The sequence below is a fragment of the Felis catus genome, chromosome C1 (assembly GCF_018350175.1).
Source record: "Felis catus isolate Fca126 chromosome C1, F.catus_Fca126_mat1.0, whole genome shotgun sequence".
NCBI classification, from domain to species: Eukaryota; Metazoa; Chordata; class Mammalia; order Carnivora; family Felidae; genus Felis; species Felis catus.
Window position 1 is genome coordinate 53,473,590 of NC_058375.1, and position 26,539 is coordinate 53,500,128.

Below are 26,539 nucleotides of genomic sequence, written 5' to 3' on the forward strand. Positions count from 1 at the left end.
AAATTAGCAATGACCTCACTGCCCAGCCCTCTTCCAAGGTCAACCGTTCCAGTAGATGATACCCAACTGCCCAAGACAGAAATGGAGCCCCCCCCCCCCCGCCCATATCTAGTTTTCTAAATACTTTTCAAACCTACTCCTCTTAAGCCCCAATGTCACTGTCCCAGTTCACACCCTCATGAGTTCTGGCTGCATCAGACTCCCTGGCTCTAGTCTTGTTCCCCTCCCATCCACAGTGATCTTTTTAGATTCTCCACCCCACCCCCTCCCCTACCCCCCCTGCCGGGGAGGAGCAGAGAGACACAGAATCCCGAGCAGGCTCCATACTCAGTGCAGAGCCAGACACGGCTCGATCTCACAACTGTGAGATCATGACCTGAGCCTAAGTCAAGAATCAGACGCTTAACTGACTGAGCCACCCCGATGCCCCCACAGTGATTTTTTTTTTTAAACAAAAGCTGCCATTCTTAAACCCTCTCATGGTATCCCAAAACTCTTGGGGTAGAGGGAGTGCTAGCTCTGTGACTCGGCTTCCAGTGCTCTGCCTTAGCAAGTCCTTGAGACCTCCCACTTCGTGATCCAGCCACACCAAGCTGATTCAGGTCCTGGGACAGTCACTGCTCTCATCTCATTCTTGCTAGTCACACATGCCGCCTTCTAACCATCCTTCTAACCCCCATGGATCTTTTTAAAATCTTACGTTTACAAGACTTCCAGAAAACCAAGCCTGAACCCTTCTATGCTAATGATACTATGATATTGGCTGTCCCATCCATTAAATTCTCAACTCAGTCTGCTTGTTCACCACATATCTCTAGTACCCAACACAAAGCAGGACCCTGATACACACTGATGAATTCTGAATAAGGCTTAGGCTCCACAGGTGGGAGAGATCTAGGTTTGTGTCTATGCAGGATGCACCTCAGAGGAACCGCTCTGTTCTGTAGGAGCCATGGAGTAGGGTCTTAAACAGCCTCTCCCCTGGATGGTGCTCCAGGCTGCAAGGGGTCAGTCAGACTGCAGCCTCCTGACGAAGATACCCCGGTGATCTGTAAGCAGACAGCCAAGTTGTGTACTGGGCGTGCTGTGCTCTGCTCTGTCTGGGACCTCCCTGCACTGGTCAGAGCCTACTTCATCACCTCCTTCCCATTCTGTGTGAGCATGTGACCCCTCCAACGACTGACGGGGGCAAGGACTGTGTCAGTGAATGCTCTCTCCTGGGAAGCTGGAGATGCTGACTGGGTGGCTCATGTCCTCCACTCCTTGGAAGATGGTATCGTATAAACCTCAGGCATTTCTGTGCGGGTTGCTTTTAGGGAAACAGTCTAAAAGAGGTTTCTTGAAGGCAAAGCTCAATCAATCCCAAATGTTCTAAGTTCTTTCTAACCTTGACTTAGGCAGGAGGAATAAAAGACATTAACATAACATTAGATTCAGTTACCAAAACACAGGGCTGTCCCGATCATCCTTGACTGTGTAGTACTCTTTGTCGGTTTCAATGGCTTTGGTTAAACCGAAGTCTCCAATTTTCACTTGGTGCTCACTCTCAACGAGGACATTTCTTGCTGCTAAGTCCCGGTGAACGTACTGCCGAGACCCCAAGTAGTCCATCCCCTGAGGGAGAGAAGTCAATGTAGAGTCATTTGCTAATGGTCAGTTCAGGCCGTGTTTTGTATCCATCACTGCATCTCAGGAAAGCACAAATGCCGTTTCATTTACCTGTCATGCATTTCTGTTGTTGTCGTTTTTACTTTAATGCAAGTAAAACCAACCCAATTCAAAGAAATACATATTAAATCACCCATATTAACAACTCAGCTCATTTTGTCAGTACTGGCTAATTCTCATCCAAATCATGCAGAGCAATATGAACTCAGGTACAATTACTGGAAAGCTTCCCCCTGCAGTCTAATTACAAGCCAATTACCCAGGACAGAGTGCCTGATTTTTTAATCTTTAACATGCTTTTTTTTTTACCTTACAAATCTGAACAGCATATTTTAACTGTTGTTTGAGGTTAATTTTGTTCTTATTCTTTGGAAGATATTCCTTAAGGCTTCCTGAAGGTAGAAACTCCATGATGAGCTTAATACCATTTCCTCCTGTCAAGAAAAGAACACCCATCAGGACAAGGCTTCCAGATGAAGGAACTGTGGGGGAGTAGAGGGTGCAGGATCAGGAGACACAGGCCCCGAACTGATTTCAGTGTCACTCCCCACCCCGAATCCCAGGCAAGCTACTTAACCTCTTTAAGCCCCTGAACCTCAGGAGCCTCAGCAGTGAACAGATGTAGTGACACGTGTATACAGAACCCAGTCATCAGCACCCCCTGAGCTAACAGTGCTCTGCGAACAACCACAGATGACTGATTTTTAAAACTTATGAGCCACATCATTTCATTACCAGTTTTAGAGTATAATATGTGGGTGTTATATTGGCTTGTAAAAAAAGATATTAGTTAAATACCACTTGCCACCTTGATTGGTGGCACTGGCCGTATAACCCCAGAAGCTCCCTTAGTTTTCACACCAACCCCACTTTGCACAACATACCGTCTTCTGTACAGATGCCTTTGTACTTCACAATGTTCTCATGATAGAGGTTCCTTAAGATTTCAATTTCCTTCTTCAGATCAGCTATGTGGTTACCTCCACTCTCAGGCTTCAGGGATTTGACAGCCACCTGCTCCCCGGTATTGTCACCCTCAGGGTCGTATCTGCAGAGCTCAACCTTCCCAAAGTGGCCCTGGAAGGAAAGATGCATGTGCCTGATGAGAAAAGCCCCCACCCCGGGCCAGCAGGAACATTCAGAAGATGATGCTTGCTCCTCATGCTGTTCCCACGAAGGCCAGGGGTACACAGCACAGTCCGACCTTACAGGCAGCGAACTGTCCCCCCACCACCCTTCCCCACCCACCACAGCCCCTCCTCTCTTGGTCCCACATGCCCTCCATTACTGAGCTAAGACAAGGAAGTATCAGGGGACTATTGAACCAACACATCGATCCCAGTTTCCGTGAAAACATAGCCCACAAGGAAGGTTATTTCTGGACCTGCAGGATGACTATGGCATTCTCTGACAGCCACGGGCCCAGGCAGCGGGGCAGGCACCACGACGTGGCTGAAAAGGGCACTGCGCGATGGGTGTTCAGGAGACGTGGGGTCAGACTTCTCCTGAGCCACTGGACAGGGAAGGCCCAGTGACCCAGTCTTCTGAGCTGGCTCCAGAGGCACTTGATGTGCACAGACCCTCAGGGTGTTGTGAGGCACTAAGGACACTGTTATGTGTCCAGCACACAGCCCGGGCACACAGAAGACACTCCACACAGGACACAGTCTGTGTTCGCTTAACTCAACTATTGAAAATCTGTATTTAGACACAAATCCCAGTAGCTTTTCTGGTCACCTTAACCGTTAGGAAACTCCCATTCGAGGTCCAAGGGAAAACTGACATTCTATGTGGCCTTCTGTGTAGTAAATATCCCTTATTTAAGCAGCCGCACAGCAAAGTCCAAGATAGGGACTTTTCTACCACATCTATACCTATTCCCCCGTATCTCTCTCTTTCCATTCTCTTCCACCCCTTGGAGAAAAATCGAGTCTGGAGGGAGCAGACCAACATCCTGTGTGCATATCCAGCCACCTGGGCAGGCAGGTATATGCACACTGCTGCTGTGTGCCAAGCGGAGACTTCCCTGTAATTCCAGTGGCCCAGGGAAAACCCAGTGAGATGCCTTCTCTTCATAAATCTTGGCCCAGAAATAGAGAGAATGGAGAGTGGTTTTAGACGCAGAAGAGGTCAGACGGTCAGCAGGGGACTCCAGCCTAACTTGCCTCTCCCAAGTCACGGATTCTCTTCAAGAACCGCTTTTCAAAATGTGTGGGATCCACTTCGGTTGCCGGCTTTCGTTCCGAAACAATGTCTGGATCTAGGAGAGGAGGAAAGAAACCATGTTAAAAAGGAGTGACTGCTGTCCACAGGCTCCTAGTTACTCTGCTGCTTCCCCGGGGAACTGGCTGGTCTCATGCAAACACTGCACGACAGGGTCTTACTCTGCTCCTCCAGTTTATTGATGTCTCTCATGATGGCTCGGAAGAAGGGTCTCTGGTTGGGGTCATAGTTCATGCAGCGGGTCATGAGGTCAGCCAGCTCCTTACAAGATGGTGTCACTGGCCGGCACCGGCTTTCATAGAATCGCTCTTTCTGTAAAGAAGAAAACCACATGGGAGAAACCAAAGGTACCGCTCACTAACCCTTCAGCACCAGTTACCATCCCTAATTTATTTCCCCGATAGCTCTGCATAAAGGCAGGTTTCACAAACCCGTGTTACTATTGCCTTATTCCGGCCTGGGGAAATGTTAGTCCCCATACTAAAATCCAAATTCAAGTCAGATGGGCGGCAGACCCAGGCCTGAACCTGCTGCATTCTAGTGCAGTCACGCAGCCTTCCTGGAATACAACTTGGCAGACTCTTCAAATCCTTTGACTCATTAATTCCAACTATAAAATGACTCAGAAGTCAGATATAAACAAAGATTTATGTTCAAAGATACTCCCTGCAGAATTTTACAAATTTAAAAACAACCTAAATGCCAAATATAAAATTAGTTAAGTAAATTTGAGTTTAATGAAACAACTTTTACATTAAATTTGTAAAACTGTAAGACGTATTTATGCAGGAAAGTACTCCCAATATTAAATTAAGAAGTAGAGCCTATATAACTATATCTAGCATGGTCTCAGTTGTGTTTAAACAAGACAGACAGAAACAGACTGAAAGACAAAATACCAAAGGGCTAACTAGTGGTGAGGAGCGACTGGAATAGGATGACTGCTGTTTTTTCTTTTTCATAGTTTTCTATATTTTCCAATTTTAAACTGTTTATTACTTCAAAATTCTAAAACAAATAATTGATACTACTTTTAAAAATTAAGGGGCACCTGGGTGGCTCAGTCGGTTAAGCGTCCGACTTCAGCTCAGGTCATGATCTTGCGGTCCGTGAGTTCGAGCCCCGCGTCGGGCTCTGTGCAGACAGCTCAGAGCCTGGAGCCTATTTCAGATTCTGTGTCTCCCTCTCTCTCTGCCCCTCCCCTGCTCATGCTCTGTCTCTCTCTCTGTCTCAGAAATAAATAAACATTAAAAAAATTTCAAAAAAAAATAAAAATAAAAATAAATAAAAAAATAAAAATAAAAATTAAGTGAAACCATGACCCTCCAGTTAAAAAAAAAAAAAATGTTTGTTTATTTTTGAGAGACACAGAGAGAGCACAAGTGGGAGACAGGCCGAGAGAGAGGGAGAGAATCCGAAGCGGGCTCCAGGCTCTGAGCTGTCAGCACAGAGCCCAATGCAGGGCTTGAACCCACAAACTAAGAGATCATGCCCTGAGCCGAAGTCGGACACTTAATCGACTGAGCCACCCTGGCACCCCTACCCTCCAGTTTCTAGTGAATCTCATGAGTACTGGTTTCTCCTCTGTCCCTGGGGATCCTTGGTGGAAGTGGGGAGACCTCAGAGGATGAGGAAGAGGAGGAGCTGGAACTGAGCTGGGAGCTGCTCTCGCCTCTCAGTGTCACGCTCACTTCCCCGCTCTGGTGCAGCCAGGTGGAAAGGCCATCCAAACCCATCAAGGGTACTTGGGAGGAGAGAAGGAGCCCTCTTTTATCAAAGGTACAGGCCCTTCCTTACACCATTCCTGCATGCTGCTTAGCCCTGAGTACACAGCAGGTGCTGAATAGATACTGACTTTTCTCCAAAAACCCTAGAATGAAAATCCCAAATAGCAGAGTTATAGATCTGAGGGCTTCCCTGCTGGTTTTGACTTAACTCCGCTTTCCCAAGCCCTGTACTATGTTTACCTGGCCAAAGTTAACTGGTTAAACATTCTACCTCTTCAGGATCTCCTACAGGTGCACCCTCCACTCTGGATTTCCATTGCCACTTCCTGTCTCTGTCCTCACCACTGAGAGCCTCAGAGCGTGTGGTCACTCCTTAGCCTGTCCATCCCAACCACGGTGTCTAGAAGACCCGTCCCCATGCTGACCTCTAAGCACCTCACTTCTCCACGCAAACTCATCAGTGTCCCACATCACCCCTAAGTACAATTCTGTAGCCTGGAATTTAGGGCTTCCAATAATCTGACCCAAATAACCTTTCCCACCTTACCACCTGTCATTCCTCTCCATGCTTGAGGCAAACGAAACCACTCATTGCTTCCCATGGACAACTGAAATGCCACCTTCCCCTGGATTTTGATCAATCCCTCCCAGCTCAAAGTGATGCTGCTGCCCCCATAAATACACGAGACACATTCCAATAGTTGAACCACTAAGTCAGGATCAGTGGCCCTTGATTGTCATTTTACTACTTTATCCCTTTAGAGTTACAGTCTTCACACTTTCTACCAGTAAATTTAAGAGTGGGTCAGACCTTTCTGGTTTTGCACTGTAGCTGAAAGGCCCAGGCATGTGCTGAGGCTCCCTGCGTCTCCGTTACCTGAACTGTGAAATGAAGGTGATGGCACTGCTGTATCTAAGTTGCAGGATTCTTAGGCCGCTGGTTTCACATATTATGTGAAGAATCCTCGTTCTTGCTATTATAGGCGAACTCTCCTAACCACACCCTAAGGTCCTCAAGGAAAGCCAAGGCCTGTGTCTATTTTATAGTGAGCCTCCAGCTTTTACTTCGAACAATGCCTCGCAGCAGAAACTCAACAAGTATCTGTGTTAATGTTGCTAACAGGTACTTCAAATCTGAGATAAACACTACCATAATGTACTACTGAGCACACATCGTGTGCCTGGCATTGTGCATGCATTATTTCATTATTTACTTAATCTTCACAACAGCCTTGCAAAATAGGTAGTATTTATCCCCATTTTACAGATGATGAAACTGACAGGGAAGTTAAGTGACACTTTCGAGGTCACACAGCCAGGAAGCCTGTGGAGGACAGTCAAAGCCGCCTCCATCTCTTCCCACAACATGAGGCTCCCTGACAACTGCTGAGACGTTCACGAGGGCTCAAGGAGTCCTCACTCAGCTCTCACCCCGGAAAGCAACTGCTCACCTCAATCAGTGTCTTGTCTTTCAGAGGGATCTCGCCATTGTAGCAGATTTCCCAGAGTGTGGTTCCAAAGCTCCATTTGTCAGCGGCCACACTCAGGTTCTTGGAGTCTTCAACACACTCGGGAGCAATCCACGGGATTCGTTCTATGCACTCTGGAAAAAGACCAGAGAGATTTCCAGATCAGTTTCTGGAAATGCCAGGGTTGTAAATCACTGTCATTGCAGCAGAAACTGTGAGCTAACGAAGAAACTATTTTAAGCAGTGCTTTCCAAACATGGGCCCGGGGGAGTTTGTGAAGGGTGCCACTTTCCAGGCCTCTCCGCCCGGGCACGTGCTCCACCATGCAGCAGTCTTAGGGCCAGCAGATGTGTCCATTTATCACAAGCCCCCAGGAGGGTCACATAGGGCCAGCCTTCCGAAGCTCTGGCCTCAGATGACAGCAAAGCACCCTGGGGAAGGCCAACACCCCGGGGAAGGAGAACAAAGGCTTAAGAAAGAAAAGGCAGAGGGGCACCTAGATGGCTCAGTCGGTTAAGCATCCCACTCCTGATTTCGGCTCAGGTCACAGTTTGTGAGATCAAGGCCCACATCGGACTCTGCACTGACAGGCAAAGCCTGCTTGGGATTCTCTCTCTTCCTCTCTGTCTGCCCCTTCCCCACTTGCCTGTGTGTGTGCTCTTTCTCAAAATAAATAAATAAACATTAAAAAAAAAAAGAAGAAAAGGCAGGGAAAGACAAGAGGCCCATACATGCACAGCAGGCATGGGCTCACCTCACTCATGCATTCTGCACAATCACCCTGCAATTGTGTGTTTGCTTCGTGTGGGAAAGAACAAGGGAATGAAAGCCTGAGGTGAGGTTGTCATACATCTCTTGCACCTGGCTACTTCTGCAGCCTTGTTCTGGCTTCCTGCCAAGGCTAGTGATCTGAGTAGACACCCCTGCTGTGTCCCTCAACAAGCACTGTGGCCTCCAGCAACAGCCTCCTGGCTCCTGCTGGAAACAGAGGCAGTCACAGTCAGGCCCACCTCACTGACCCACAAGGCCCAGATGAAATCCCACTGCCTCCCTGAATCACCTGTCCCCAGCTAGGTGATATTGCTGTCTCTGAATGCCCATAGCATTTTACCGGCACCTCTCGGGGATACCCAGGCTCCTCTACTAGTTCTGGAGTCACCAGTGTCTGCGCCCCAGGTGCTTTCTGAGGACAGGTCCCGGGACAGATTCAGGGCTGAATCTTTGCTGACTGGTGGGAGATGGGCGGGTGAGGGGCACTACATAGGCACTAAAGAATGCTTCCCATTTCCCTGCTAAGGAGTGAATGATTTCAGTTGTATTTGTAAGGCCTGTTTTCATCCTGGTTCCCTTCCAAACTTAGCCCATTCTTTGACCTACTGAACAAAACTCTAAGAGCCCAGCACTGTGCTTGGTGGCTGGCCGTCACAGGCCAGGGCCACGATGAGATCCCACACACGGCCTCGAAGGCTAAGAGGCAGAGTACTACTTGGGCAGTGCTGGTTGCAGTGTCTTGGCTCCTGGGCCTGTCTTTTCCTTCACAGCCCTATAGTTCACGATGACCTCATTCAAAGGCCACAAGAGCACAGCTATCACTTGGGGGCCTCCCCCAACAGCTCACCAACTACAGTGGAGGGCCAGGAGACCCGGCTCCTCTCAACACCTCTGTCACCATCCCTGGGCCCAGCAGCCTCCCTCTGTGCTACCCCAGCACCTCGAACACAGCTCTTTTATCGTCAGGACCACACGTGCCTTGGGTGAGTTTCTCCTACCACACAGCTCCCAGAGGGCAGGGACTGGCCCTCCCTACCCTCCACATCTCCCTCGGCCCCTGGGGCACAGCAGCAGCACCAGATGCCTGTCTGCTAAAGTGTCCTTCTTAAAAGGAAACACACCAGAGCCCTAGCCCCCTTCTCCCTGCTGGCCTGACCTTAATTCAGGTGGGGACAGGGAGGGTGGAAGGGTGAAGGGCACAGATGGGAACTGGGGTGGGAGGAAAGGGGAGACCCACCTTGCCTGGACAGCACGGTGATGGGGATGCCGGGGTCACTGAGCTTGATGAACGGGCCGAACTCACTGTCGATGCCCTCACGGGCCAAGAGGAGGTTTTTAGTGCACACATTTCCGTGGACCAGGTCTTTATCCTCCTGCAGAGTGAGAAGGGTGAACTCAGTCAAGTTGCCCATGGGGCTGCCCGTCTTCCCTCCTTCCTTCACTCCGTTTCCAAGCCTGGCTCCTCACATCATCTCTCCATATTCCCCAGCGACAGCCATGCCCGGGCAGCCTAGCTCTCTCCCCAGTCATCTGTGTGAGTCAGGTGTATTACACCATGGCCCTGCGCCCTGGTCCCCTCACCAGTAAAACGGGGATAATGGCAGAGTGGGCCTCGTAGGGCTTCTGTGAGAATGACACCAAGGAGAACGTGTAGGACCCCTGAACGGCTGACCCACGGTAAGCACTACTGACGCTGGCGGTTTCACTCATTCGTGTGATAAGAATCGCACTATTTCCACTCTTACCTACAGTGCAGTACAGAAGTCAGTCCTCTGACATGATACAATTTCCATCAAAACAGGATTCGTACACAAGCACACGAACAGCCCCAAATGACCAAGGTCGAGGTCACTAAGCACCAGGCACACCTGTGTTTAACCACAGAGACCAGGCCCCTCCAGCCCACCTCACCAGAGTCCCTTCCTGCCACCACCCACTCGGGCATTCTGGTTCTTGATGGGGGCCACCACAGACTCCAGAACATACTTACCAAGTAACTCAAGGCACTAGCCAGTTGTTTGGCAACTTTAAACTTCCACGGTGTGGTGAGGACATCGCTTTTCCGGTGCATGAAGAGATCCAGGGGCCCCCCCTCCACAAACTCCTCCACCATGATATCTACAGGCACAAAAGTAGCCACAGTAGGGACAGTATCTTCCCTCACCCCCTGAGGGGAGCCCACTTTACTGACTGGTCCTCGGCTTGGGAGGACACAACCATCCTTGTGAGGTGCAAACAGCAGAATGAGTGCTTACACCTCTGCCCCCGCCCAGACGCCTTCTTCTCTCTCAGCGTGCTCACCCCACCCTCCCGGGTCCAGCACAGTGTGCAGTCAGGGCTGGCAACAGTAAACGTTCGAGAAATGAGTGAAAAAAAACAAATGGGGCTTAATTCCACATCCACTATTAAGCACAAGAACTGGTGCAAGAGGCAAGAAGCCCAGGCAAGGTAAAGGTGGCATCAGCCCCGAGTCATCCCCACAGCGCCAACGCTCCCAGCCAGGGCAACCTCCCCTTCCACAGCGAATACACTTACTTTCCACATCTCGGACACAGACGCCATAGAGGTACACGATGTGTTTGTGGGAGACCTGCCTCATCATGCTGGCTGCCTCAAAGAAGGCCTGTGGGAGAAGAGGACAAGGAAAGCTAAGGGTCAGACTCCACTGCTCTGATGCCAAAGGGGCTCTGCTGAGAGGAAAGTCAACGGGTCCCAGGAAAACTCATCACTGTCATCCCAGGCCCTGAAACTGCTCCCCTGGCCTTGCCTGTCCAGAGGCATTGCTAAGCCGGCTGGGATACGGGACATATTTAGACAACCTAATAGGATACAGAGCCAGGCTGGAAGGAGAGGCTAGCTGACAATTTCCCCATTAGATATGCACATCCACCACTTTCTCTCCATTAAACTTTGAGAAATAACAATGTTTGGCACTGTGTTAGAATAAACAAAAAACCAGGCAGATCTCAGTCAAGAGTTGGCTTTATCACTCTAACAGTTTGTGGGATCTTGGGTAAGTCCTTTTACTCGTCTGGGCTTTAATTCTGTAGACTGTGAAGTGATACACCAGGGACTATGTAGAGTCCTGGGCTCCACCACAAGGACCTCTAGATAGGAAACAGGAGGACAGTGGGAGGGCCAGGAAGGGACAGGCTGCTCAACCCACTTCATCTTCAATCCTCCTTCACGTATTTTCCACGCCGGCTTTATCTCAGACTGTACTCGAAGAAAGGCATCCAGACTAGATGAGGAGTCTGGAAACCACAAGACCAAACTAAAGACAAAGGTTCTTCCAAGCTCACTGTGCTCCACTGGCTCCAGAACTGGGGGAGAAGAGGGGACGGGGTTATGAAGGAGACACTTACCAGAGAAATGTCCCTGTGGCTGGGGTCTAAGACTTTGAGGATCACTTTTATTCTCTTTTCTTCGGAAGTTCCTTCGTCATCTTTGTAATCCAGAAGGGTTCCAGAGTAGATATGCGTCCGCGTGCCTCTCCCAAGGTGCTCTCCCTGGAGAAGGAAGCAGGAGGTTGGGGTGATGACCCCTCTCTGGGGCTGCACTGAGGACTTAATGGGAACACAGAATACCAGCAGGGGTGGGGCAAAGGCAAAAGAGCCTCCAAAGATCACAGTCTCCCCATGTCTTGTCCCCGTCAGGCCTCCAAAAGAAATACAAAGCTATTTAACCAAACACAGATGTGGCACTTCCTGGGCCCCAGGAGACAGTTACAGTCCCAAACGGTTCCTTCCCTTCTACTTCCAGGAAACAACCTGTGGCTAAAACATAATCCTGACCAATCATAAAACTTCTAGTAGCGCCACCAACAGTCTCCAGTGACAGCAGCCCCACCCTCACCTCCAAAGTGGACTCAGAGAGGACCCCACGGGGGCTCCTCTACTACAGGCTAGGGTACAAAGAAAAGGGGCTTATTAGTGATCATGCTACTGCTCACTGGCCATTTAACTTGAGACATTCTTTCCTCAACCCCTTTCTGTGAACAGGGATAACAATCGTACCTGCCTCCCAGGGCTGTGTTAGAATCAAGTGAAGAGGCAGGTATAAAGGCTCCAGGTACAGAGTCTGGCACATCATGGCAGAAACGATCTGCTGGCTGATATGTTCTGTTTGATTGCCCTCTAGACCAGGCACTTGTTCGTTTTTCAGCTATCTACCCAGTGTGTGTGTCTGTATATGCACATGCGTGCTAAGCTTTAAAATTTGTGATGCATTTACATGTGGACTTGCCCTCACAATCCCACAGTGGGGGAAGGGGGTCAAGGCAGAGGCAGAGACTGGAAGGATGGGCCTTCAGTATCCTCACATATGAAAGAGAATAATACCACCAAATAACCGTTATGAGGACTCAAAGCCTCATACCCAAAAAGCAAAAAGCCCTTAGCACATAATCATCTGTCTCTAAGGAGTCTCCCAGTTCAAGCTTTAATAATTTTGAGTTAAACATTTTTAATATTGGGAAACCAAAATGTGATTCACAAAACTCAGGCACTCTCAAGCTACTGACATTAACCTCACAAAGTCTGTTAAGTTATGGTGCTATTATTCTATTATGCCAGCACGTTCTGTAAATGCAGAAAATGGATTCCCTTGGAATCAGCCTGCCCCTACAGGAATGTATACAATCGTTAATCGGGTATATTAATTTGCACAAATGCCACTATTTGTCATCTGTCATAGCACAGTGGCGATGCATCTGCCCTGTCTCCCATATCCTGGCGAGGTCCTGTGACTATTCATTAAAGCTGCATCTGTCATGAAGCGGTTCATCAAGATTATGGGAAGTTGTGTTCCCAGAACATCCCGTAAAAGCCATATGCTTGCAGAATAATTACTCTTCCCCAGAAGGGTTGCTTATCCCAGCAGCCAAGCCATGGCAACAGGCCTCCACAGCGCCCCACGGAGGGTCCTGCGTGTTACACATTGGCTTCCTTCCGTGCTGCTCCCTCTGCCTTTGTCTGGTGCTTGCTGTGTATCCTCTGGGACTCCGCTTGGATGCCGCTTTCCCAGGAAGCCATTTCTGTCCTCCCGAGACTAAGCGGCATGGTCCCATCTGACAGTCCCACATCCTGCTGTATTTCCCTACTTAGGACTTGTGTCTTGGTAACGAGATTATCTACTTAAGATGCAAGTTGGCTCTTCCAGTGCACCGTGCACCCGCCAAGGGTTGCCATCATGCGTGACATGTGAAAGTGCTCACTGTTGGCTAGATGAGTGCCGGGGGCACGGAGGGTGGCTATGATCTGTGCAGAGGTTCAAAGGCAAGGAAAGAAGGAACGGCCCAAGTACAGAACCAAATTTAGGCAGGAAAAAAACCCAGGGTACTGCCATTCTGGTGATTTCAATCTCTGGCCACAGCTCCAACTCCACCAGAAGGACAGAACACGACACAATCTGGCCCTCAGTGAAGGATTTATCAAGGGAAGTGAGAGGCAGCTGCATCTGCGGACCTCTATGCCCTGAAACCCTGCCCAACAGTTTCAGGGATTAACCTAAGAAAGTATACTAGCAAACCAACCCCAAGCCTGCCACCTTCCATTAGGCTCCCTAGTAGACGTGAGCCCACAATTCATTCTCCAACACCTCCAAAGTGTCACAGTTTCTCCCAGGCAGTAAACGTTCCTTCCCTCCAAGGCTGCTGGCAGGCTGTCTCCTTGGCCTCCCTGGTGTGTGGCTCCACACCATGCTCCACTGGGGCAGGGGCATGGAAGAGAACATGGGGTTTGCCCTGGGCCTCACACCCTTAGCCCGAGGGTAGCTACAAGGGAAACTGGGCCTGCCTACAGCTGCAGACTCTGGGCAAGAGGCCTCCCAAGCTGGGACAATGGTCCAAGGGACCTATCTCTCAAGGCAGTTCTCCTGCCTCCTTACTGTATTCTGTATTCCCCCAGCTTTGCTCCCTTTGGAATCATCATCTGAAAGCCCAGGGTTGAACTTTAGAAGTGCTCTGTCACAGCATGTGGTGGGTTAACGAGGGTCATCAGCCCAGACTCCCCCCATGGACACCCTACTCTTGCCTTGTCAGCATTCCCACCAAGTTCTCCAACTCCTTCTATCTGCAGAAGACCACTCCCCGGAAGGTCCTGTAACCCTAGATAACCCCACAAAGCCTGACTAATCCATTTCCTTCAAAGACAAAGTGTCTCTTGGGAACATGAGCAAAGCTGGGTAGAATGGCAGGGTGCTGGCTGAACAGCTTTAACTACAAAAGAAAAGTCTCGGTTTTTTTGTTTTTGTTTTTTCCAATAGGATTTCCCCAAACCCAGACTTCAGTCCCCCAAATCCTCAGACTGCTTGCCATGGGGAGGCAGGACCAAGGTGGACCCAGGAAACTTAGCAATGACTCACTTGCACGATATCTTTCTTGAGGATCCGGTCAAAACTCAGCTGGCTCATAGAGTAGACAGGCTGCCACTCCTGGGCTTTCTTAGTAGCCACCAGCAAATTGGAGATCTCTGCGGGAGAGAACGAAGAAGACTGAGCAGGGCAGCGAAGGTCCAAGATCCCAGTTGGCCAACGTCTGCCGAACCACGGAGCTTGCTGAACACATTTGTACATTTGTTGCTTCAGTCATTCAACAAATATTTATTAAGTACCTGATTCCTGCCCTCCAGGAGCTGCTAAGGCAAATAACAGAGCCTAAGCTAATCGAGTAATCAACCAATCGAAAGGAAAGCTCCCATTTGTGCAGCTGCTCTCAAGGTTGCGAGAGCAGGGTCTGTTCTGGCAGCAGAACTCAGGGAAGGTTTGCCTAAGGAAGTGAAATTTTAAAATCTGAGAACAGAAACTCCCCGAAGGCAGGGGCCACTATCTATCTTATTTCCTGCTCTACCTCCACAGCCTGGTAAATATAGTAGGTACTCAGTAAGTATCTTAAATGTGTGAATGAATAGTCAGGATGAAGGATGAGAGCTGAAGAGGGAGGAAGAAGCAGTACGTTGGGCCTAGGGAGTGAGGGGAACTGAGTTAGGAAGGTAAAAAAACACTGGTTTTGTGTAAAAAAACAGGGCAAGTAATCCAGAGAGAAGGTTGTGCCTGAACCTTTCTGGGCTCCCAGCAGTGCCTGACTCCAAGGAGGTGCTATCTAAATGTACAGATTATGAGCAGACCATCCCCAAATACCACTAATTCAAACAGCAAACTGAACACTTCACAAAATCTGCTGGGCAAGGGTGAGCACAGGAGGCTGATGGAATTTATAACCCACAGAAGGAGACTTCCCACCATGGAGCCACTTTGAGCTATGTCACTGTGGGGAAAGAGAGCACCTTCCAGATTCAGACTGGCAGTAAGAGGGTTCTGGAACCCTGGAAGAACTCCACCCATGAGCACTAAGTACTAGGTCCCTACATTAGGCCAAGTAACTCAAACATGGTCTCTCAAGTCCTCACTTCCTTGCAGGGCACGTTTGTTTTCCTTTTTTTTGTTTTTTGTTTTGCTTTTAATTTTTTTTAATGTTCACTTATTTTTGAGAGAGTGAGAGACAGAGCATGAGCAGAGGAGGGGCAGAGAGAGAGGGAGACACAGAATCCGAAGCAGGCTCCAGGCTCCGAGCTGTCAGCACAGAGCCCGACACGGGGCTCAAACTCGCAAACCATCAGATCATGACCTGAGCTGAAGTTGGACACTTAACCGACTGAGCCACCCAGGCGCCCCTAAGCATCCAACTTTGGCTCAGGTCACGATCCCAAAGTCTGTGGGTTTGAGCCTGGCATCGGGCTCTGTGCTGACAGCTCAGAGCCTGGAGCCTGCTTCGGAATCTATGTCTCCCTCTCTCTCTCTCTGCCCCTACCCCGCTTGCACTGTCTCTCTCAAAGACGAAAAAAGTTCTTAAAAAATTTTGTAATAGGGGCGCCTGGGTGGCTCAGTCGCTTAAAACGTCCGACTTCGGCTCAGGTCACGATCTCGCGGTCCGTGAGTTCAAGCCCCGCGTCGGGCTCTGTGCTGACTGCTCAGAGCCTGGAGCCTGTTTCAGATTCTGTGTCTCCCTCTCTCTCTGACTCTCCCCCATTCATGCTCTGTCTCTCTCTGTCCCAAAAATAAATAAACGTTGAAAAAAAAAATATTAAAAAAAAATAAGTTAGATTTTTAAATCTACTTACTACAAAATCTGTACAATAGTGGTTAAGAGTTGAGAACTGGTGTCCTCCTATGTTCAAATTGTCTTTGCTCCTACTGTGTGCCTTGGACAAGTGTGCCTTCCACTCCTCTGAACACTGATCTTCTCATCAGCAACATGGATGGTAATAACACCAACCTCAGAGGAGGTTCTGGGAGCCAGAAACTAGGTTCAGACACAGGTTCCCCTTGTGATCACATTCTGGGTACCCTTTCTCCAGAGTCTATTCTCCCCCATTCTGTTACCCTGACTCCATGCAATCACCTGGATAAAATCAGATTCAAACAGGCCAACTCAGGACTGCCCTGGTGGAGAAAAGACATCAAAAAGGGCCACTTGAAAAGTGTCCCCAGGGAAGAGTCAGGGCAATAGAGCTGCTTTGGGACTGAGAGAGGAGAAGGAAAAGAGGAACCATTTACGGGATGATGATCTGCATGGCTGCTACGGGGAATGTGGCACTGAAGTCAACCATGTGAGTGGGGAAAGCCGCTAAACCCCCCCAAGCCTGGTTTCTCACTGGAAAAATGGGAGACACAGTTGTGCCCCTTGTGAGGTTGCTGTGAGGGATAAATGAGAATGCACACGGCGCGGGGGGGGGGGGCTCACTTCAGCGCCTGGCATCTAGGGAGCACTCCAAAACTGGTAGCTATTGTGGTTAAGACCAACGTTACATCCTGGTCAGCGTCACCATCCTTGTACCAGCTGGTTGGCAACGGCCTGCAGAAGCTTTCAGCGTCAGAGCGAAAGGCTGCAGAAATCAAACACCCAGTGTGACTCCACAGATGAGGATGTGGGTCAGTGATGACTAGGCCAGTGAGTCCTGCTGGGTCCCTATCCCCTTCTTGACATGGCCGCCCTCAGGCCTAGAGAGGGGTGGTGGGGCTGGACCAGACACAGAGATGTGGATTTGCTTTGCTGTCACATCCACTCTGAGGGCTGCCTGCTTTTCACTGATTCCATGAGGAGCTTCTCAGCTGCATTTTCAAGTAAGAAACCCAGGTCAGAGTCTGGCTATCAGAGCCTTAGAGTTAGGAGGGCAGAGGCATTCAGGAACCCAAAATGACCTTCTTTAATAGTCATGATTTCCTCACTTCTCTAATTTGCAGGTGGTAGAGGGAAGACAGAGGGCTTCTGAGGGCACACAGAAGCCAGCCTCATCCTCAGAGCTTGTTCTTCCTTTCTCCCTAAGCCCCCCCGTCAGTCCCTCCTCTCCCCCAGGTCAGGAGAACTGGCCCCTGCCCCACAGCCATGGGTTAATGGCTGCCCCTGTGCATTTGCAGAGTGTGATGTAGGGAAAAGACCATCTGAGGTGGGTCAGAGGACTTGAGTTCAATTCCCCACTCCTGCTCGAACTACCTGGGCAAGCACAATGGCGATTACAACTTACTCCGGGTTGTATGGAAGATTAAATGACAGGGCCTGGCACATGACAGTACCCATCACCATCACCATCGTCATCATAACTTGCTGCTACTTTTATCATAACTAGTACTGACACCACTAGCAAGGCACTGAGCTTCTCTGGGCTTCAATTTCCGCATCTCCGTAACAGCTACAAAGAGCTATTGTACAGATGGAATAAATGCAAATATGCACGTAAAGCATTTGAAATTAGTTAAGTACCCAGCAGTATGGTAGCTACTGCCGTAATTATCAGACATCAGCGAACGTGGATTCTGTGCCAGGTGCTGTGTACCCACCCTACGAGTCACAGCGTGGTAAGACAGACCCAGAGCCTGTCTGAATAGTTCATATTCAAGTGGGAGGGACATTCAGTGTGGAGTTCCAGGGGCCCCAAGGGAAGCCATGAGAGAGGGATTCAATGCATTCCTGTGCTTTTCCTGCCATGGCTACTGGCTCCCTGGTCTGGACTGGGAGGGGCAGGAATCTACACCAGAGACCTACCCAGCTAATTCCAGGGAAGAAATCCTGTCCCAGCCTCCCATCTGCCACTTCTCACTATGTATGGCTGCTGCCCTCCATCCCCCCCAACCTTACCCGGAGACCACCAATCTGCCTGTACTACCTGGAAGAGAGATTATGTAAGTAAATAGGGTAGTTGGGCTTTAAGATTCTACCTCCCTCTGAGGCCAAGGTCTCAGGGCCAAGTGGCAGATGTGTTTTTACCCTCGCGGAACATCTTCAAGCATGAAAACAAAGGCTGCAGTTACCCCCGAAGCTGGCAGGAAACCCTATCTGATCAACAAGAACACAAGACCTTCCTCTTTCCCTGAGTGCAGTGGCAGCCCCGTGGCTGGGAGACCAAACAGTGATTCAAACATCAAGAACCCAGGACCCTTTCTGTCCCAGTGTTGCATCCTCTGCCCACCCCTGACATAAAGGCTCACGGGCAAATTCCCTTAAAAGAACAAGATGTGTCAGATAAAGAGACTCCTCAGAGTATCTTCGACCACACTTACTGGGGCCTGCCCGTCCCAAATGTGCTGCCTGCCCTTTGAGGCCTGACCCCTTCTGAGGGAAGGATGTGACACATGTAGGGCAGCACCTCACACTATGGGAATGTCAAAAAAACTATCTGGAGTAGACTGGCACTCAAACCCCTCTTTGACCTGACCTTCAGTGAGACTCACTTCATTTCTACAGGACTCAATTTTCTCACCTCTAAAATGGGGCACTTGACTAGGTGATGCCTAACTGTCCTTCCAGTTCTCACATTCTAAGAGGTGATGAATTCACCTGCAGGATATCAGTGACACTAACCATGGGGCTTCAAAAAGAATAGCTGAGTCCGTCATCCCCCCATCCACTTTATTCCCTGACTCTCCTATGGTTCCCCGCTCAGCTCCCTGGCATGGCATCCAAGGCCTCCTAGGACCCAAATCTGCCCTCTCCCAGTCTCATCAGCCCCTTCTTTTTATTTTATTCTATTCTATTCTACCCTACTCTATTTTATTTTAGAGAAAGAGAGCACAGGTTGGGGAGAGAAAGAGAATCTTAAGCAGGCTCCATGCTCAGCATCGAGCCCAACGCAGGGCTCGATCCCATAACCCTGGGATCATGACCTGAGCCCAAATCAAGAGCTGAATGTTCAACCAGCTGAGCTGCCCAGGCATACCATCCTACCTCTTCTTTCTAACTTCACTGAATGCATTAGCCCTTCAGCCCCTGTTCTTCTGCAGCTCCTGCTTTGGCCTACCACACTGCCCCTACACATGCTTTGTTGGAAAAGCCCTTATCTAGTAGCCAGGCTAACTGTCCAACACGAGGCTCAAGATCCACCTCTGTGCAGCTTTCCAGTCCACGACTCAGGGATTCTGACCACGCGCTTCTTTGCGAGCCTGAGGTCTGATATGTAGGTGTTGATGAAAACAGCCATCACGTAGTGCGGTGGCCTTGTTTACCTGAAACATTTTCTATGTTAGACTGGAAACCCTTGGAGAGAGGGGCCTGAGTGTCAGGCATTTGATTCTCTGCGTTTACCACAGTTCTTGACCCACAGAGGATATACTAGGAACATTTCTCAGAAAATAAACCACTCACAGGGGAACATTTTACCTTAAAGAGGAAAGTGGTAAGCTTCTGTTTACTAATCCTAAACGTGCTCTTTCCGAAGCCTGAGATGCTAAGAAAAGGTGTATGTTTTTATCTATAGACAATGCTGACACCTGAGGCCCAGGATTGAAGTTCAGGACAGACTCGTAACAAAACTAAATGAAGGACACCTAGAAACTGTGGGGAGGGGCCGCTTTCTTCAAACCAACCAGCAGCTTCTGCTTGATCCGTGTCTTAGAGCATCAGCAAGGGGCAAAGGGGATCAGCGAAGGGACAGGGCCCAGCTCTGGCCAGGGGAGACCGACCTCGGGGCTTGGGCTGGCAGCAGCGTTTCAGCACGAAGCTGATGTTGTCCGTCCGCAGGATCTGTTTCTTGAGGTGGTTCATGAGGTCCCCCAGGCTGGGGAAGCTGCGGTCCGAGCCATGCAGGCTGTAACGGCCCTTCTGCACCTCGATCTGAAAGTTCTTGAACTGTTTCAGGCTACCCACCACCTGCCATTCAAGAAAAGGCTCAGGCAAATGCGTCAACAACAGGAGAAGCTGAATAAGGATATATGGAACTATGTACTATCTCTGTAACATTTCTGTAGATCTATAATTATTCAAAAATAAATATTTATTACAAACAAGTAAACAATAAATAAGTCCAGAAGAAGACAATGATCAAAGAGAGTTAACACTAGAGAGAAAGCCTAACAGAGCAGGACTTCTACAATAGCATCACCCCGTTTTAAACCTGTAAGATGGAGTTCAATGAAAAACCAACCTCACAGGAATGTTGCTGTGACTGCATGACAAAGTAAAAAACTTAGAAGGTGCTTCGTAAAGGTTTGCAAATATTATTATGCATGAAATAATCATTACTATAACTACATTTATCCAGGAAGTCTCTCAAACTGAGCCCTTCCAGGCCATGCATCTATTTGAGGAGAACCCCTGTGGGAGGTGGTGGTCAATGGTCTGGTCCGTTTCCAGATTCTATAGTACCACAGAGAGGAAGTATAAGCAGCCTTCCTTCACGGGCACTTTTTGTACAAAGATAAATATTTTAGTCATTAAGGATGAAGGTCGGAAAGATCTACTTATGGTAGATACTAGGATAAGATGTTCAAGATCGCAAAGCCTTGGGTTTTATTCATCTGTACAATGGGGATAATGCCAGGGTCAATCTCACAGGGTCAGTATAAGGTTTCAATGAGGACATGTAAAGTGGTCAGCACAGCGTCTGGTGAGCTAAAATGAACTGCGCCAGTAATCGTATCTATGATCCTGTTTTCCCCAGGTAATCTGACACCAGGCGGACCACACTCCTGAGTCATCGACATTCCTGGTCCAGCACAAGCCCATTCCACCTCAGAAGGCAGTTAGGCTGTCTCGTGCGCCCATCCATATTAACAACATTATACTCCCTTCACAGACTGATGAATGTAGAAGACAGGCATGCTGCCCAAACAACAAAGCTGACAAGTTCTGACCCACTGTGGCCATATCAACCACGAGGCCTTGCTGTATAGGAAGGCTCCCAGGTAGGCAGTGGTACCCAGACACTTGACAGCCCTGGGTTCCTTCTGCCATTTCCTCTTCCCCCTCTGAACAGAGTCTAGTCCCCAGGGCTTCCCCAGTACTTTTCCTTCCAGTGTCTGACGGCTATGGTGCACTAATGTGCTCACTTCCACCTTGCAGCCCCACCCCCTGCCATCCCAGTTCTCCCAGTTCGTGCTAACCCAGTCAACACTAGTGTATCTGTCTGGACTAATTCTGTAAAACTCATGGTCTTTTAAAATATTCCATTTCCTGTATTTAAGATTGCATGAATGACAAAGGGAGTATTATAGTCTAGTGGGATAAGGTCAACAATTCTGGTTTCTATCTTTGCTTTCTGGGTATCTCTCACATCGTTGCTAGCTTCCAGCTACTGTAGAGTCACTAAGTAGAGTCATCTCCACTTGTCAAACCACGGCACGGCAAGTCGTCCGTTAAAATGTCTGAAGCTACCATCCAGGGAAAGCTGTGTTAGGCCAGGCTGCCAAGCTGGCCTTCCTGGCACTGGTTGGTACCGGTGAGTGCCACAGACAGACGTGGCTCTGTGTCTGAGATTCTGTCACCGAACAAATGCACTAAATGACAAATGTTTGGTCTGAACTGGTTTTCTGGCCACGTTCTACCTTCCAGAGCCGCCGTGGATCCCTGACATGGGTCTCTTGAGGGAAGAAAGAAAGGGCCACAAGGAGGAAAGTTTTGGGGTTTGGCTGCTCAGGAAGTCTCCTTTTGAAGACTGGGGTTGTTCCAGTCAGAACTGCCAGGGATTTTCTCAGAAAATTATAATGCTCAACATCCTGCTCTGCATTTCTCTGAGTGTCTATCTCCCCGGGCTTTTTTACCCCTACCCCAGCCCTCCCCCCAGGTGGTCCTCTCTGCAGCAGCTCCTAGGCTGGCTGCACTGAACACATGCGGCCAATATGACTCGGCCTGACTGACCTCAGATTTTTCAAAGCAGGTGACAGTCATGAGGATATTGTCAAAGTCGGTACAGCTCCACCTCAGCACATACATTCCCTCCTCACTTCCTTCTTGCCGCAACTTATTGATGGCATATTCCGTGCTAGAGGGAGAGAAAGGGAAAGGGAGAAAGAGCTCATACCGATGACAGCACTCTAAATCCCTTGGAGTAGCCACTTTCCCAAGCTGGCTCAAGTCCTATGCGCCCATCCCATTACCCAACCTGGGGCCTGAAGTCCTGTCTGAGAGGACACATGAGGCAAGCTGAGATGCCAAGGAGCCTCAACATGTATCAAGTCTCCAAGGTCTAGAAAGAGGACTCGTCTGCCATCTAAGGCACTGAGCCCAGCTTGACCCTGACTTCCCTACACATGTGGTCTCCAGCTTGACAGAAGCTATCCCCCCCCACAAAGGTGATGCAGGAAGGCCTGACCAGTAGACAGCAGGGAGGGATGGAAAAGAGGGCACCAAAAAAGTCCTAAACAACATGCTCAACTGGTCCCAACCTAATCAACTGATGACACCACACATCCCATCACTAAAATATGGTTCCGTTCACACCAAAGGGAACTGAAAAGTTTCCAGAACCAACCAGATGGGACCGTGACAACCATTCTGTATGTTGTGGACAATCAGTGGGGGAGCCACATCAGTGCAGAGGTAATGATGGGCATCTGCTGTGAGCCGGAAGTAGCCGTCTACCAGGGACACAAAGGACAAGGCCTCCTCGTGGGACGAAAGCTTCAGTTCCTGATGAGAGAGAAGACATGCCCGTGGTTACATCATGTGCCTACTACCTCAAGCAGCTGACTTTATGGGGAGGTACAGAGTGAAAAGACATTTAAAACACAATGGATGAGGCATGACCTCAAAAGGAAGCACTTTTTGCCGATAATAACTGTACCCCTTGCATTTATACAGGATTTTGACTCTCCATACTTGCTCATCTAGTGTCTTCAAACTACCAGATGAGGTATGGTGTGTTTGCATGGGAGGAAGGGCAGAATGGGCAGCTATGGCAGGCAGAAGACCTATGGAGAGGCTGCCACAGGGGTCTAGATGGAGGAACAAGCCTGCCTCAGGTATAAAAGTACAGAGGGCTTAAAAAAAAAGTGGAGGGAGGAGCAGCAGAGCATGTGGAAGTGGTACTCTGGTCTTGGCACTAAGCAATGACTGACTCAGCACCCATTTTACAGAAAAGGAAACATAGGCACAGATGCTTCATCTCATATGGAGGTGGTCTAGAAGGTGAAACTCCGAAGTCTTAATCCAGGAATGGTCCCAGACAATGATGAGGTTGCTAGATTAAGTCCAGAGACCTCTGAGGGTTTGGAGGCGGCAGAGAGTCTTACTCAAAGTGGGAGAACAAAGGCAAAAATGGAGATGAGAGAGGGGATATCCACAGAAAGAAGGTTTTCAAAAAAAAAATGCCTGGAGATAAAGACAGGTGAATTTTTTTCTGTCTTGGTCATATAGCCCTGAACAAAAACTGACTATCTGAGAGAAGCCATGGGCTCAACCAGGAACATCTCCTGACGGAGGGGGGAATGGAAAGCCATTTAGAGCTTTGACTCACAAGAATATTAAAAAGCACCTGAGTCTTCTGAGGGCAGAATGGCATGTGAGCATAAGACTCTGTCCGTAGTACTGGAGAAAGGACAGGCTGGTGGCAAAGAAAAACAGACAAAGGAGACAAATCAGTGAAAGAGAAAGGGGTGGACAGAAGCAACTAGAAAGGATGGAGGCAAGTGGGGCTAATGACAGCTACCTTGCCAAAGGAAGGGTCAGCTCTAGACTTGTGAGCCAAGGAGGCTAAGGCCACCACAGAGATGGTTATTCAGTAAGGAGACTCTGTGCTAAGTGTGCTTCCTTTCACATGTTACCTGGCATTGACCTGCAGATCCCCAAAGAGCAAATTCAGAGCAAATGGTCTGAATCGGGCAGCCCTTCCCCCAATCACCTAAAAGACCGAGACCACATAAGCACCTCCCTGAGAGAAGTCTGAGGAAATGGGAGACGTCAAGAAGAGGCAGAGAGAAGAGATAAATCAAGATATAGTTTGATACCATGCTAGCATCATGCTTTCCTGAAAGACCAGCAGCCAAAGTACTGCCTGGTCAAAGGGCTTGGAAATCCCATGGCTGGCAAGGGAAAGGGGAAGGAGATAAAGAAGAGAAAGCATCACACAGTGTTAACCCACAGGTTCTGGAGTCGGTTTACGTGGGTTCACATCTTAGTATCTCCAACTTGCTATTATGGTTAAGCACATGCAATCGTCATTTTTACAGGTCAAAAACTGTCAAATATTGGCAATTTCAAATGGTTTAATCTTAGAGCTGTGTGACCTTGGGCAAGGTACCTAAGCTTTTTGTGCCTCAGTTTCCTCCTCTGTAAAATAGGGACAATAATACACCTACCTATAAGGTCGGTGAAAATGGAAAGAATTTACATTCACAAAGCATTTAGAACAGGAAGTGTCTGGCATGTAGTAAGAGCTAGTATTTGTAGAGGAAAATGCAGTAACGAGGAGATGAAGTATTTATTTCTCCCCGCCTTCCTCCTGCAGCTGTTACAGACTCGCCAGCCCCTGTGGTCCGAGCGGGCGCTGACTGCAGTGCCCGACGTGACTCTGTCAGCCAGGATAGGATGGGGCGGGCTCACAGACACGGTACCAGCTGGCGGTGGCTTCTCCCCTCTGCTACATGCATCTTCAGGGTCTGACCGAGGTGAAGAGCCCGACCACGGCTGTGCCAAGCTCTTCCTCCCTGCAGTCTCTGGGGAAGAGAACGCTTTGGAGCTGGAGCTGCACATTCTTACTCCGTGACCCTGCACGAGTTTCCACACCTCTCCACAGTCTAGACCTCCCCTCCCCCCCCGCCCAGAAACAGAGCCAAAATTCCTACATCTAAGATCCTTGTAAGGACTAAATAAAATAGTATAGACACAGCACAGAATCCAGGCTTATAGCTATGATATGCTGAATAAATGGCACTCATTTTTATCTTCTTCCTCCCTACATTCTCCATCTTCCCACTAACATCTATCTGGACTCTATTGCTTCTCCCTTCACTTTATTTTTCACTAGTTTCCTGATGAAATTAACTTATGTTTATTGTTTAAAAGGGGGGGGGGAGATGAGAATAAAAATATTTAAATTATTCATAATCCCACCATAAATAACAGCTGTTAATATATTTTAAAATATTTATTTAAGAGAGAGAGTGCAAGCATGAGTGGGGAGAGGGACAGAGAGAGAGAGAGAGAAACTCCACTCCACACTGTGCTTGGAGCCCCACTCGGGGCTCAATCTCATGAGCCCATAGGATCATGACCTGAGCTGACATCAAGAGTCAGGTGCTTAACCATCCAGGGACCCTAATAGCTGTTAATACTTTATTTTTCTAAGAGCATGTGTGTGTATATACATATATGCATTTCTTTTAAAAATGTTTTGAACAAAATTGGTACCATTCTGTAGATAGTTTAATATTCTCCTTTTTTCCATTTACAAAGCATTTTTCCATATTACTAAAAAAAAAATAACAATTTGTTTATATAGTATTTTACTACTCAGGTGAATTGTGATGAATTTTTCCTCTTCTCCTATTATTGTAGATTGGGGTAATTTTCAGTGATTTTACTCTGTAAATTCTGTTCGGGTACATTCTCATGCACAGACCACTGGCTTCATCTCTGTTTCTGGAAAACAGCACTAAGTTCCCAAATAGAGGTACATATAAGTATTTTCAAGGCTTTTAGCACGTGTTGCCAAACTGCTATCTAAAAGGTGTAAGAAGGCAAGTTACCCCAGCTATAAAAGAGTGACCATCTGTTCTCAACCCTATCACCAGATTCGTTCCCAACACTGAGTGTTATGTCACCCTCTTGACAGAGTATTTGCCACATTTAAGGCAAAGCGTGGTATTTCCCTGGTGCTGACTACCTTCGCCCCATGAGTGCCCGCCTCAACTGCCTGTGCTCTCCACGTGCTGTTGGCCATGACTTCCCCAACACAAACATGTTTATTTTGGCAGCGCTCCTACTTCCCCTGCCAAAAGCGGCCTGCTTGTCTAGATCATGTCCTCAAGTGATACCAAAAAAGAGGAAGTGAGATTGAACACCCCTTCCTCTGTCCGGAGTCACTTGGGTGTGCCTGACACCGTAACGGGGACTGCCACTGTGGGCACAGCCACCAGCCTGACAGGCTCCTGAAGTGCAAAGCGGGGTTTCCTGGAGACTTCTTCCCAGAAGGCTCCCCCAACTCAGCGGAGAGGCTGCACAGGGCCCTTGGGAGGAAATGCTAACATTCACCCATCTTGTTTTCCTTCAAATCCACTAACTTTTGTGAACTAAGTATTTATGCTAAAATGTCTTTGGGACAGCAGCAAATCCTGAAAAGTAGATACACATTGGCAAGACCAAAGAAAGGCTCCAGAACGTACCAGTATAACTCAAAAACCAACATGGATAATGCCAATGTCAGCAAGAGGGATTTCTGGCTGAAGAAAGAAAGAAAATCATCAGATTTTCTCCTT

The 26,539-nt window shown here is 48.7% G+C and overlaps 1 protein-coding gene across 1 annotated transcript in view; it reads right to left on the reverse strand.

The window, feature by feature from the left end:
- JAK1 (Janus kinase 1) overlaps window positions 1–26,539 on the reverse strand; it is a 127,802-nt gene that overhangs the window by 3,121 nt on the left and 98,142 nt on the right. The window contains exons 9-22 of the mRNA XM_006934801.4: window positions 22,597–22,754; window positions 21,984–22,107; window positions 19,811–19,997; window positions 14,222–14,328; window positions 11,224–11,367; window positions 10,394–10,481; window positions 9,849–9,976; window positions 9,096–9,231; window positions 7,070–7,221; window positions 4,053–4,203; window positions 3,834–3,928; window positions 2,553–2,745; window positions 1,978–2,102; window positions 1,442–1,614 (exon numbers count right to left, since the gene is read on the reverse strand). Coding sequence (XP_006934863.1) covers window positions 1,442–1,614; window positions 1,978–2,102; window positions 2,553–2,745; window positions 3,834–3,928; window positions 4,053–4,203; window positions 7,070–7,221; window positions 9,096–9,231; window positions 9,849–9,976; window positions 10,394–10,481; window positions 11,224–11,367; window positions 14,222–14,328; window positions 19,811–19,997; window positions 21,984–22,107; window positions 22,597–22,754 — 1,961 coding nt within the window. The remainder of the gene's footprint in view (window positions 1–1,441; window positions 1,615–1,977; window positions 2,103–2,552; window positions 2,746–3,833; window positions 3,929–4,052; window positions 4,204–7,069; window positions 7,222–9,095; window positions 9,232–9,848; window positions 9,977–10,393; window positions 10,482–11,223; window positions 11,368–14,221; window positions 14,329–19,810; window positions 19,998–21,983; window positions 22,108–22,596; window positions 22,755–26,539) is intronic.